The following is a 14,494-nucleotide window of genomic DNA, read 5'->3' on the forward strand; positions in this document are numbered from 1 at the left end:
GTAGTTTCTCTAGAGCTCTTCTGGTATTAAATACCTTCTCTGGGAGATTTGCTTGCTCCTGCGCACTTGTAAGTGGACCCACGCTAATGACTTTTCCACTTAAAAGAAACATTGGACAGAGTCTTGTCAGGTTTAAGAACCATGAGCCATAGTTTCCTGAGCTCGGAAAAGAAGAATACGGGTTTCTTACGCAGATGATAGTTTGAAAAATGCTTGCTTTCTAGTTATACAGACATTTGTTTCTCTCTGAGCTGCGTTAGGGATTTGTTTTGAGTGGGCAGCAGCAGAAGTGTGGCAGATGATACCGCTGATAGATTTCAGATAATTCGGTGTGCGTTTTTTAAAACTGCAAGTGGGTAATTGCGTTGCTGTAGAGCCGCTCCGTTGCACAGTCTGGATCCTGGAAAAACCTGGCCCTAGAGAGTCCTTTTGCTTTCAGAGACGAAAATGACAGTTTTTCCCTTTCTTTTAGGACACCTGTGATCTCTCGTATGCGGGAAGAACGCTAGCGGAAAGGTGAAAAGATGGGTGTTAAAACATTCACTCATAATTCCCCTGCTCACAGCCAGGAGATGCTGGGAAAGCTGAACATGCTCCGCAACGATGGACACTTTTGTGATATCACCATCCGCGTCCAGGACAAAATCTTCAGGGCGCACAAGGTGGTTTTGGCAGCCTGCAGCGACTTCTTCCGGTCCAAACTCGTCGGCCAAGCGGAAGAGGAGAGCAAGAGCGTGCTGGACCTCCACCACGTGACAGTGACTGGTTTTATACCTCTCCTGGAGTACGCTTACACGGCGACGCTATCCATTAACACGGAAAACATCATCGACGTGTTGGCTGCAGCCAGCTACATGCAGATGTTCAGCGTTGCCAGCACGTGCTCCGAGTTCATGAAGTCCAGCATTTTGTGGAACACGCCCAGCAGCCAGCAGGAGAAGGTGCTGGATGCGGGACAGGAGAACAGCGCAAACTGCAATTTCACCTCTCGAGACGGCAGCCTTTCCCCGGTTTCTTCCGAATGCAGCGTAGTGGAAAGAACCATTCCCGTCTGCCGAGAGTCGCGAAGAAAGCGCAAGAGCTACATAGTTATGTCTCCGGAGAGCCCCCTTAAGTGTAACACGCAAACCAGTTCCCCCCAAGTGCTGAATCCTTCCACTTCTTACCCGGAGTCCAGAAATCAGCCCGTGGACTCATCCTTAGCTTTTCCCTGGACTTTCCCTTTTGGAATTGATCGAAGGCTTCAGTCCGAGAAAGTAAAGCAGGCGGAGAACTCTAGGACTTTGGAAATGCCTGGGCCCTCCGAGTCCAACAGGAGAATTGCGGATTACGTGACGTGTGAGAGCACGAAAGGCAGCTCTCCCCTGGTGATCGAAGAAGACGTGCGCGTCAAAGTGGAGAGGTTAAGCGACGAGGAGGTGCACGAGGAGGTGTCCCAGCCTGTTAGCGCGTCCCAGAGCTCTCTGAGCGATCAGCAGACGGTCCCAGGAAGCGAGCAAGTTCAGGAAGACCTCCTGATCAGCCCACAGTCTTCCTCGATAGGTATGGCCATTTCTGGGGTTAGATGTATGTATAAATAGGTATACGTGCACTTGTGATTTTGATGGAGGACGTGTTTTTTCATGCTTCGCTTTTGTGCAACTGCATTTTGTTTCCTGTTTTATGAAATGTTACATCCAAACCCTGGTGGAGGGGGGACAGGACTTGAAGCTCTTTAAATAACTTTGCAGAAGGCAGCTAAGAAAGGTAAGCCTGCTGTTACACGTTGCTCCTGGGTTTCCTAAATGATTTTCCCAAGACAATTCCAGTATCTTATCACCCAGGTTGGTAGAACTCCTTATTCAGAAGAGATTGATAACCCCTTTTTACTGCTGGTTGCTTGCCTGGGGAAAAATAATCCTGTTTTCATTAGTGTCAAAAGGCATCATGATCTCAGCTGAGCTGCAACACCAAATCTGTAGCCACAGAAGGATCAAATGGTGCTTTGCATCAGACCCAAAATCTTGTATAATCATCACAAGAGAGCCTTTGTAAGGAGAGTTGCTAAGTAAGTGGTGGAACGCTGTCATCCTAATGCCCCAGACAAAAACAAAACCACACAGTCATAATATTGCGAATCTTTCCATTTCTGTGGGGTTTGGTTCTCAAGTTGCTTCTTCAAGCACTGCCAATTGCTGAGAGAAACCTTTTTTCCATGAAAGTCAATTTGAAGCCAGTTTTGGGCTCTTCGAGCAGACAGTTGTTTATTAATAGCTAATACTTAAAGGTTATTGTACCAATCCCTTTTTCCCCTCTTTGCGCAGAATGCATTGAATGGCTTTTAGTAAGTCAGAAGATTTTGCAATATTTCTGGTTTAATTACCAGACTTTTGCCTAAGTCAGCTATTTTGCTCTCAGCTAAGTGGCTTGACCTGTGCTCGGTAGAGTTTGCTTACAGTAAAGTTTTTAATAAAGCCTGTTTAGTTTGAAGACGGTAAGAATGGCACACGTACCGGTCTGCTTCAATCAAATAATATATACATGAAAGGCTGCTTCAGTTCATTAAATAAATAAACTAGAACAAAGGAAATAAATACAGTCCAGTAGCCTGCGTTAGTTGTTTTGTTTGGGTAGCGTCACACTTTCTTCTCTGAAGAAAGCGAGCGCTGGGTCAGCCTGACCATTCTAGGGTCAGGAATATATGTGTGTGTGTGTATATATATTTGTATAATCAGTGTTGTTAAACTCTTCAGGTAATACTCACTAAAAACAAATGAAAATATTTTCCATTTCTCTCCTCCTTCAAGACTTTACGTCGTTGTTCCTGTCGATTTGTGTAGCTCACGTGTTGATATTTTAGATCTGTAATGCTTTCTCCAAATGCCAGCGTTTTCTTTACTGGAGACAAGGCTGTTTACATTTGCTGAGAAGCAGACTTCATCTCAGTTTCAATAGAAATCTCTGAACGTGGTTTGCCAAAAGAGCGTGTAGATGAAAATGAAGTGAAAGAACCAATTTGTCTGCTGAGGAGTCTCCAGGAAAAGCGATCCTTGATCATGAACAGGTTTAATTTGCCTCCGTTTGGAACTCATTAAAACATGTGAAAAGAGATGCAAATAATTCCCTCGATATAAATTTACTACCACAGACAAAACAGGAGAAGTAGAAATCATTTCTGTTTCCCATTCTAGGTTTTGTATCGCTATGATCATGTACCTGACCATCTGTGCAGCATGGGGCAAAGGATCTGAGGCTTTAGTGATGATAATATTGAAACTCCAGTGGCTGTTATTGAGGGTATTACAGCGTCTTCTTCCTTCAAAGGGCCACAGAGAGGGAAAAATGCTGGCCCCAAACCTGCAAAGTACAACTCTGCTCTTTGTCCTTGAATACGTTTGAATTAATATTTAAGTGGTCTTTGCATAACTTTAATAACTATCCTCGTAATAGTTTTTATTCACGTTTTGCTGTAAAGAGAAACAGTGCTCTTGCTTTTGAACACAGTTCACGTGTGTATAATATATGATAAGGAGTGCTTTGTAGTGAAAAAGCACTTTTTACCTCCCAAAGATGTATTTCCTTATGCAGGAATATAAGAACAGTGAATGGAGGCAGCAAGATGTGTTAAAGCACAGCTTTCTCTTCCGTGAACGTATTTTTCTCGTGTAATTGCATATATTTATCTCAGTGTTTTATGGTGCATTTATAAAAGCATTCCCACCTTTCTTTCTGACATTGTAAAAAGCTCTTCTTCACTCTTTGGGCAATCTCAAGAATTGTTCATTTGCAATTTATTACCTTTGGAAGCACTTTCTAATACAGAAGGAGACGTGGAGCGGGGCCTTGATAAATAAGTAATTACGATTACAACAATAGCTGTGTCTGAGAAGGTATTTTCATATCTCATTAACACTGTTTCCATTTAGAGGTGAAGGGATAAAATAAAACCTGAGAGCAATTTGGCTTGTTTTTCAGTAGCCTTTCCGTTAAGTACCTCATGAGAAAGGAGGATAAATCAAAACAGGATTAACTTTTGTAACTTTATAGACTGGATAGTTGCTGGGTTTCCCAAACACGCTTTGTCAGCTCGTAGCAGAATTACAAATTTTGATTCTACTGGGGTTATTTTGAAACTGGTAGAGATGCAAGTTTCCTCCATAACATGGGCTCACATTAAGACAATAATCTGTCAGTTCGGTGAGGTTTTGTAGACCGCACTGCCCTTTATAGGAACAGCCTTTTTGGAGGAAATACTCACTCTTTTTGACAAAAACAGCACATTTTCTGCTTCTTTTTCCACGTCTGTGTTCCTTCTCTTTGGTTTTCCAGTTTGCCTGACACTTGTCACTTCCGAGTGATGTTCATGGTACAAATCGTACGTATGGCATGGTTTGGGAACCCCTGTTTTGGTGAGGAATGACAGCAACTCTAATCCATTTCTCTCATCAACAAATGTATATATATGGAAGATTTGGAAGATGAAAGCAATGTAGCATAGCAGGATTGAACTCTTTATTGTCCCCCCCTAACACTTATTTGCATTAAATTGCCCTTTTTTCCTTCCCTAGGCTCCATAGATGAGGGGGTTACGGAGGGATTACCGACACTCCAAAGTACCTCTGGCACTAACGCTCACGCAGACGATGACGATCGGTACGTACCAACGCAGTGTGCACACTGTTCTGCAGCAATTACCCTGCCCAGCCTTCCTCCCAGCATGTTTCGGTGTTCGTACACCTAATGCTCTGTGTAGATCAAGGTACAATCAGTGCCTGAAGGATGGGATGCTTTAGAAGAAAGTCGGTGATGAAAGTCAGGCTTTGCTTGCTTGTTGCTTTTCATTTCCTATTTCCCTGCAACACTGATGAAGAAAGAGATTCGTGATTTTGCTGTTTCTTCATCGTTGCTCCTTATTAATAAATATTAAAGACGTCTTTGCTGCGAAATAGGTGTGGTTGTGCTACCAAAAGCAACAAAATGAGAACAAGTACCGAGTCTTGGCTTCACCCGTTTGCTATTCCCATCAGCCACAGCGCAGCCTTAAATCTTTTCTCCCAAACTTTCTGCCTGTAGCTTCTTACCGAGATGCTGTGTGTCATTTACTGTAAATATTTAGCAGTCTTTTGCACTGCTGGAATGAGTGATTTATTAAGAGATCCCTTATAAGGGAAGGCTGGCAGAGAAAGCCAAACTAGAATGGGTCTGGTGGAAGGAGTATTTCTGTTAGCACAGCGATGTACCTGCAAGTGGCATACGAGGGTACGCACAACTGGTTTGACTTTGATTTCTTTGCTTTTGTGGTATGTGTCAAGTGTGATGTATAGCGAGCTATTCCCTTCCTAAGCAAAGATTTTAAAGTATTGACAAGCTGGCTTTTGCACGGTGTTTTGTTAGACAAGTGGGGCTGAGAAAGCAGTGTGAACCTTTGGGAGCTGTTCCAGAAACAGTGTCAAGTGAAACTCCCTATAGAGATAACTATCGCCGCTCATCAAATCCTTTCTGCCATTTCCATCTAAAACCTGGCCCATTGTAGGATTAAATCTGAAGGGTAAATTACTGCCTGGATAATGTTTTTTGTATGACACCAAAGATTTTCTCTATCTGCTAACAATCCTTGGTATCAAAACAATACCCAGCACTTAGGGTGTGAATTCACAGCAGGAAGCACACGTTGCATTAGAACTAATCCAGGTTTTTCAAGCTATCGTTCTAAAGTCAAGTGGCAGACCTGTTTTCAGCAGTGGATTATTTCAGAAATTTCCTATAAAATTGCAGAGCTTCAGCACAAACTGCATAGAAAATACAGAAAATCCTTTAAACACACCGAAAATTCCTACTAAAAGATCTCTTCCATGCAGAGAAGGAAAGAATATTTGCCTTAATTTATGCCCAAGTTTGAAAATCATTAGTGTCAGGATAACAGAAACATCAGCAGAATGAACTGGAACTTGCACATTGTTTATAGAACCAATAAGGGAACTCACAGTTATGGGAATATATGAGAATTTTAGACTCCTGGATTAAAACTTTCTACCAAGTGATTTATTTTAATAATTTCAAACAGAAGTGCCAAGACCGTATTTATTCTGTGCATCGGTTAAATAATACAGAATTCAGAATAAACTCAAACTCTTAGCTCCAGCTGACTCAAATAAAACCATGGTAAAAAAATCGTAGGGATGGAGAGAATCTCCTTTACTTTTTGTTTGGTTTTTATTTTTTAATTCTCTTTTAGTTTTAAGTCCAGGTTGCACGTTGCTTTATTAGTAGAGATTCTCAAAATGTGAAGATCAGTTGTGAGTGGACAACGCAAATCTGTATTGAAAAATACGTATTTGAGTATCTATTTCTTCTATTCCTAGTCATAAAACATTGCAAAAGACTGTCCCATCTAAAAGTTTTTCGCTGTGACATCCTTATCACTGTGGAAAGAATCAGAAGTATTTCAAAATTTAGGCTATCTCATCGCTTGAGTTTCTCTGTTAAATAATTAACGTGATTAATTGAGCTTCCTCTGTAATCGGTGTTTCACAAACAGCAGGTCATGTGTCATTGTTGTCGAGCGTAACAGGCACGCAGGATTCTGTTAAATGGTAAAAGTGCTGTTTCACACCGAAGTCTGGTATATCCTTTCTCTGATATTTTGCGTTTGGATTGCAGTGTGCTTTTCTCACACAGCTTGGCTGGTTTCACAGTCACTCTCTGGATCGGTTCACGGCTGCATTTACAAAGGAGTTGCAAATGCTCAGTTACAAAAGATCTCTCTGATCCGCTATAATGAGAAGCTCCACTTTTCTCCAATAACAGTTATTTACAAATAGGGAACATTTCTGGGCTCACTGAGCATTCTGGCGTTCGCATTTTTTCAGAGTTGACTTCTCCATAGTTAAATATGGATATAACCTCTTGGTGAACAGAAGAGAAATTTGCAAGTTGAATATTTTAGCGTCACAGTGAAAACATTTTAAACCAGTCTGCATCACAGAAAGTCTCTGGGATGGTAGACGAGTCTGAACCGTTAAATGCCACGTTTATCACAAATCGCAGGTCTTGAAAACCTGAGCGTACGTGGGGATAAAGAAGCAGGGGAGAAAAAATGTGATTGTGTTTCAGATGTCGTTTCTTCATTGTGCTAAGGTCCGTGGTTATGTCACCAATGGGCATTTCAGCCTGCTTGCAGTGTAAGGATGGAAAGAGTTATGCCAGTCACTGGTAGCTGGAGAACCTCCTAATTTTACCTGCTTTAAAAAGCCTTCCTCATCATGAAGCTTTGATGTAGGAAAACCCCAAACTTTATTTGACGTTTCTTCTGGAGAGATTGGTAGCTTCCTGCTTGCAAATGATCCCTTTAGCAAAGATGGATAAGTCTGTCAGCGTCTCTCTTTTCCACAGCTCTCTAGGACCCTTCTGTGGATAAAAGAGAAGTGAAAGGCAATAACATGTCTTCCTCACAGCAAATATTATTCCAGTTCTGTGTCATGCCAGAAATCCATCTGGGTTTTACAGACTGATTGATACAAGACTCCCGCAGGAAACTGTTTTATCTGGTGTGTATTGAGAGATTCCTGGTGCTCTCTCTCTCCAGGTAAATTTTACAATGTAAACTTGGGCCACCGAGACCCATCGTTGTACTCAGAATTCAGATACCCGCTTATCAGCTGTACTGACACCCATTTCCAGAGTAGATAAAGACAGTTTGATTTTAAAGAGGTGGTTCCAGTCCTTGAGCTCCTGCGCTGCTCTGCTCTGTGGATTTTTGGATGCTGCATGGGAAAATGTGGTTGTGCAAAGTGCACGTTTTGTTCCTGTGAGCATTAGGAGTCCACAAATTCAACCTAACCTCGAAACCAAGCAGACCAGGAAGCGGATTTGTTCAGTTCAAGGAGACTTTCTAACTGTGTGCAACACAAGATGATGATGTACATTTTTTCTCAATACATTTTGAACGTTACAGTTTGGTAAAACTCAAATTGCCTTGTTCTGACCATGGTCAGGGCAGTTCCCTGCTGCCAGCGAGGGCTGATGTGTCATTGCCATCAGGCTGTGAGCAGGCTGAAATGTCTATTACCTCAAAAAATAATGCTCAGGAAAGGGAACCCCAGGTAAGTGCAAACTCTTATGGTTATTATGTTTGTACCAGCAGATTTGTTTTGATTTCACTGTGCCCTTTAGCGAAGCGAGTTCCTTGCCAGAGGGCTTGGATTATAACACCGTAGTTCCCTTAAAGAGTTTGCAGCTAGAGGCTATGTAGGAGCAATTAGCTAGTTTAAAATAAATTACTTAGGAAGAGAAGTTGTTCCTTTATTACAGTCTGCGTGCTGTTTTTTAAATACGGCGCTTGAGCTATTCGCATGGAGCCCATTGACTCAGACAAAGAGCAAGTGTCGATTCATTAGATGAGTATTTTAAACGTAGAGATACGTAATTGTAGATACTGATGTTTGTTCATTGAACGTGGATTGAAATGAAAATGAATTGGCTTTGATTTCATTTGCAAATATCACTGAATTTGCAAAATACTGTTTTGCTTTCCAGTTTGCTCAGTTCTTTACATTCGTCCCCCGGGGACTGTTTGCTGATTGTAAATCATCCATACGCTTGAGAAAACGCCCATGCCTGGAAAATCAAGTCCCCTTTGCAGCTGCTGCTCAGACCTGTTGCCCAAAGACGCAGAAGTCAGAAGTTATTCTCTGCTTTTGTTTAAATCTGCAATGTCAGTGACTTGGAGACATTGCTGTAAAGGCAGAGATTTCCAGCATAAATATAAACCCCGACGTGTCCAAGGTTCAGATTTCCACAGGCAGCACTTACATTTCCCTCTAGCTTGCTTGTAAATGAGTGAATTTTTTCTTTGTAGTTTGGAGAACGTTCAGTATCCCTACCAACTCTACATTGCTCCTTCTACCAGCAGCACTGAGAGACCCAGCCCAAACGGTCCAGACAGACCTTTTCAGTGTCCAACCTGCGGGGTCCGCTTCACTCGCATTCAGAACCTAAAACAACACATGCTCATCCACTCAGGTAAGAAACCTTCCCCTCGCTTATAGACTCACAAAGGTTTGATGGCTGCGCAGCAAATATAATAATGCAGTTCTTTTTGAATTGCCTGCCAAGTGCTCGAGAGCTGATTTCAGAGCGGTTGGGTGGAGGTACGTGTGTGGAGCGCTTGTTTTGATAGTCAGACCTGACTGATAGCTGTACTCGTGGATGATTAGCGTTTGTGTGGCCTGAAAAAAGTCTGATTGCCTGCAACTCAGCAGAATAAGTCATTTTCATGATAAAGATCTGAGATGAAATTAAGTGTACTTGGCTTTTCTGGTAGATAAAAGAAGTGATTTAGATTGATTTATTTCCTCTTGCATGTTGTAATTGTCTGCTGTGTTTTAGAGGAGAGTTGCAGCCCTAAGAAAATATTATCTGTCTTATGTCCTTGCACTGAAGAGTGTTGTATGCCTTTGGGTCTCAGAATTTTTGGAGGGATTGCAGGACAACTGAATTGCTTTGATAATCAGTTTATTTACTACAGATAGTACGGGGGGCAAAAGGTTCGTCAAATGCCTCCTCTGACTCTTGATCCCCAAACTGTTGCATTCATTTTGGATCCTAACTCAAGTGTGAACTCCTGATGTCTTTGCTATCGGTGTTTTTCAAGACTTACCAGCATTATCTGGCAATAGCATCAACATTTCAATGAATTAAGGGAATATTGAAGGGTTTTTGCCATTGAGCACTGGGCCTCATGGTTTAGCATCTCCTGGTTGGAGTTTAACTCTCACCTGCACACAGATGCTGTACCATTCTGGGGCAGAGCCACCACAATTACCAAGGTGTCATTTTTTCCACTGTTTTTCAGCACTTATTTGTTAAATCCCTTCAAGCAGAATGACCATATAGCATAACAATATGTGTTTAATACTTTAAAAAAGCCAATTTTGTGGGCATAGTGGATGCGAGATTATCCCAAGCTGGTTGATGAAGTCTTAAAGCATCTCCGGCTGACGACTGGCAACCCCTGGGCAAAACTGGGAGAGCTTTGAATAGCTGTTTTAAAGTAATTACCATGCAAAAGAAACTCTCAAAACCTGTAAATGTTGAAAGTGCTTTCACATAAGTGAAATGGCTGAAGAGATTTTTCTCAAACTATCAGAGGAAATAGATGCCCTTGGACCATAGGAAAGCCTGAAAAGTTTTAGTTCCTCAAGACAATATTCCAGTATATTAACTTGTTTTCACATGCTTAACAAGGAGTTTCAGTGTAACCTTAACTACAGCTTTCTCTGTATAAAAGCCCCAATTAAAAGTTCAGCTCCCTCTTTGAACATAAGGAAAGCAGAGTGAAAGACCGGGGGAATTAACAGCCCGGGCTGATGCACATTCAGCCTTTTGAAAAAACCTTTTTTATTCTTTGACAGCCCTATTATGAATAGAGCTCCATATTCCAGATACTTGGCCTCCTGTTTGGATTTCCACACTTTCTGGAGATCAGACTTTTTATTAAACCTTCACTTTTTGATGATTCAGTCTTTTATGTTGTAGTCGTTCTGTTTGGGTGTGATTGTGTCCTCTCAGCCGCTGCAACGCGTCGCAGAGCTCGTGTGATTTCGGGTTTTATTAGTGCCTGTAATACATGAAAAATGAACTAGCAACGGGATTTCTGAATTAATACGAGAGAAAAATGAGAGGCCTGAACCTAAAGAGTTTGAGAGAGGTGTCTGTCATGCAAAGCTGCTGAAAATAGGTGTATAGAAAGGTTCCCACGCAATATAAAGGCTGCTACTTCACCCTTTTATCACCGTTCCTGCTGCATTACAGGGGCATCCTTGTGCACGCATTTCCCCTGCCACAACACTTCTCTGAGGCCAAAGGCAGCCAGAAAAAGCCATTGCAATTAAGGGGAGGCTGATAATTGCTTTGTTGGGAGCCAGTGTGGCACAAGAATCTCCCGAGATCAAAGGGGTTCGAAGGTGCTTTGAGATGGCTGCTGCATCGGCTGTTTTTTTGGCTGGGGCTCAGGGTCCTAACCATAGTATAATAAATGGAGGTTGATGTTAATTTTAAACCGAGAGGAAGAAGACGTGTTAGTGTTACGGACGGGTCACCTTGTTATGAAATTTATTGGCACTTGGTTCTGCTGTAATTGTTCCTCCACTCTGAAGTTAACCAGAGAATTTCCTCCTAAGAGAGCTCCTTGCTGTGACTGGCCACAGCTGCCGCCTTTTCGCTGTTAGAAATCTGGAAGGGTTTTGCCCTCATTACAAAAGGTGAACGGGGCTTTTTTTTTTGTTTCTGCTCTCTCTTCCGCAGGCATTAAACCATTTCAGTGTGACCGCTGTGGGAAAAAGTTCACCCGAGCTTACTCGCTAAAGATGCATCGCCTGAAGCACGAAGGTAAACGCTGTTTCCGGTGCCAGATATGTAGTGCCACTTTCACTTCCTTCGGGGAATATAAACACCACATGCGGGTTTCCCGGCATATTATCCGCAAGCCTCGGATTTACGAGTGCAAAACATGCGGCGCCATGTTCACCAACTCTGGAAATTTAATCGTTCACCTGAGGAGCTTGAACCATGAAGCGTCAGAGCTAGCAAACTACTTCCAGAGCAGGTGAGGTGCACAGCAAAAACCTAACAGGGAAACTTGCTGCTTTTTTTTTTTGTCTCCTAAATCATCTTTTCCTGCTTTCAGGGCAGCCTGCTGTGCCTCTCATCAGGTTGCCAGCTAATTCCGGTCAAATCCATTCTCGCGCCACTATCTGTTACATCTGATGTGTGTTACAGCGTGTGAGGTGTATAGGAGGGCACTGAAGGATCGAGTGATATGCAGGAGCTGCTGCTGGGCTACTTAATTTCTCTTTTTTAGTAGTATTTATGGACAGGCTAATGGTGTCAAGCCATAATGTTACATACTCTAGCATATATGGACTTCTGTAAATGATTTGCTACTCAAAATCTTGTTCATAGCCTGTCCACTTACATAGGGAAGAGGCTTGTTACTTCATTTTAAATACTTGCTTGACAGTGGATAGCATGGAAAGAGGGCATGACTCCATACCTTCTCTTTTTTTCATTTTCTAGGTGATAACATATTACTAAGTGATCAGACGAATAGGGTTGGAAATAGTAAAGGCCAGTTGGGTATTTCCAAAAGAAAAGACTTGGCATATCTCACAAACGCACTTCGCTAAAGGCAGCAGGGTTCTCAGCCATCAGACTAACACTGTATTATATTGAAACAAATGTTTGTTGGAGTTGGAGAGAGAAAAATACAAAAGCAAATGAGGGAAATGATAGGAAGATAGATCTCACAGCTCTTAAACCTGTAGAAAGGGTGTGTATAAGTCATCAGCAACACAAAAGGAATGTATTGTAGATGTTACGGCCATACCATCCCTCGTGGTTTCCAGACATTCCGCTTTTCCCCCTGCAGAACATTTCAGCACTTTGTTTTATTTGGTTATCATGTAGGATGAAAAAAGTGCCAAAGAAACCGGGAAAGCCAGGCGCTGTTTTTCCAACCGAATATTATTTAAAAGTACGAGTGCTTCATGTCTGCGGGTTTACGCAGTTCTTGTTCTTAGCACTTGTGCCAAAACCAGAGTGAAAACTCTAAGGGGTGATGCCATGATTGTGGTAAGCACTTCATTGTAGTCATCCAGTGAAAGTCGGGTTAAATAAAGTGTGTGATTTTAGTTGTCTGTGGGCCCTCCTTTCTTTTGAATTTACAAACGCTAGGTTTAGCATAGTCGATTGTGGATCTGAAGCAGTGGATGATGCTGTAATTTACAAAAAGGACTGCTTTTAAATGGACCGTTACGAGGAGGAACCAAAGCATACGAATGTGCATGTATGTAATACATATACGTACTTGCCTCAGGTACAAACTTGTATGTCTGGTGCTGAAAATTGGCAGAGAAATTTTATCTCATGCTCTGAAAATACTGCTGGAGGGTTTGGTGGATTTTCTCAGCCCTCAGTTGGTAAGAGTTACTGAAATGTTGTCCAGAAAGGACCGAAAGGGGAAGAAAACGCCACTCCGCTTTTTCACAGTGGTGTGATGTGTGTCAGCTCCTGTCTCAGGGGTGGAAAAGGCCCAAATCGTTGCCAGTGCTGAGCTTGTTTTCGTTTCTATTTTTAAAGGTTGAGCGCTCCCTTTTTTCAATGAGGTTTTCAGTGCCGTATGACGTTCCAGACGTTAACTTTCATTCTCATCAAGGTGATACGATCTAAACAAGAAGAAGTTGCTGTGTAGGAAATACAGATGCACAGCGATGCAAAATAGATGCTTTTGAATAAACTCTCTGTCCGTTTAAATGAGAACCAGGTTATAGTGCTTAGCGGAGTATGTCGCTGTGATGATCTAAGAGCAATGTGCAATGAATATCTTTGTTCTCTGTGCAATGCAGCGTGAAGTTTGTGTGATGTATCTGATACAAAGAAACTGATGTTGCTCATGTTTGTGTGAGAAATGACATTTCTCTTCTGTCCTTTGCCCCTCTTCTAGTGACTTCCTAGTCCCGGACTACTTAAACCAGGAACAAGAAGAGACCCTCGGGCAGTATGAGCTAGGGGAGCATGGCTTTGAGAGCAACTCTTCTGTCCAAATGCCTGTCATTTCGCAGGTCTCGTCAACTCAGAATTGTGAAAGCACTTTCCCCTTGGGGTCTCTGGGTGGGTTGGCAGAGAAGGAAGAAGATGTGCCAGAGCAGCCAAAGACTAACGCCACTGCTGAGGCAGCCGCAGGTGACCCTCCGAAACCGGAGCTGTCATCTATCACTATTGAATAATTCATGGTTTGGTTTCATTTTTGTTCTTTGGAAAGTGCCTGTGTTTGGTCCTGTACATTTTAATTTAATTTTTTTTTTTTTTTTTTTAAAAACAAAAGCGGGGAGATTTTTCCCTTTTTACTTTGTAAGCTACGCTTTAAACGGAAAACTGCAACAGGTGTTACGTTATTTTTCATGACTGAATGATCACTTCTGTGAAAATATTTAAGACTGAATGCACAAAAAGATCTTGTCAGAACATCGTGGAAGCTGTGATACACTTGTAAAGAAGAACAACCGATTCAGATCACTTTAACTACTTCTTCTTCCACAGTTAGAGCAGCTCATTGCGTTTCTCTTGCTTCTGCAGACCTTCTGGTTAAGGGACAAGAAATCAGAGGAAACCTTTCTCAAATGGCAAACAAAAGGATGCGTTGGAAATCATTACTGAATAGTTGTGAGTGGATGCTTTAATCTTCTGCATAACAAAATGACACTTCCTATCTCTTTTTTTTTAAAGCGCTTACTGTGACCCTTGTCTTGGTAAGCATTTCTGAAAGGAACAGTCACACACTTTTTTAAAAACACTTTGTCCCTTTTCACCTCAGATGAATCCAAAAACAAACCCCAAGTGATGCCATGCCAGGTATTCCTACTTCTTCTATTCCAGCCCTTTTAGCAACCTCTTGATCAAATAGCCTGGCCGGATTTGCCCATCTGAGGTCAGGCGTGGAAATGCTACGGTCAGGACA

The 14,494-nt window shown here is 42.1% G+C and overlaps 1 protein-coding gene across 1 annotated transcript; it reads left to right on the plus strand.

The window, feature by feature from the left end:
- The first annotated feature begins 524 nt into the window (after positions 1–524).
- On the plus strand, positions 525–14,244 carry ZBTB44 (zinc finger and BTB domain containing 44). Its single transcript, XM_010187824.1, has 5 exons — positions 525–1,542; positions 4,548–4,632; positions 8,837–9,000; positions 11,284–11,584; positions 13,481–14,244. The coding sequence occupies exons 1-5, from the start codon at positions 525–527 to the stop codon at positions 13,761–13,763; spliced, it is 1,851 nt and encodes a 616-aa protein (XP_010186126.1). The 3' UTR covers positions 13,764–14,244.
- The last annotated feature ends 250 nt before the right edge of the window (positions 14,245–14,494 follow it).

This window comes from Mesitornis unicolor, unplaced genomic scaffold (assembly GCF_000695765.1).
Source record: "Mesitornis unicolor isolate BGI_N332 unplaced genomic scaffold, ASM69576v1 scaffold16107, whole genome shotgun sequence".
Taxonomy (NCBI): Eukaryota; Metazoa; Chordata; class Aves; order Mesitornithiformes; family Mesitornithidae; genus Mesitornis; species Mesitornis unicolor.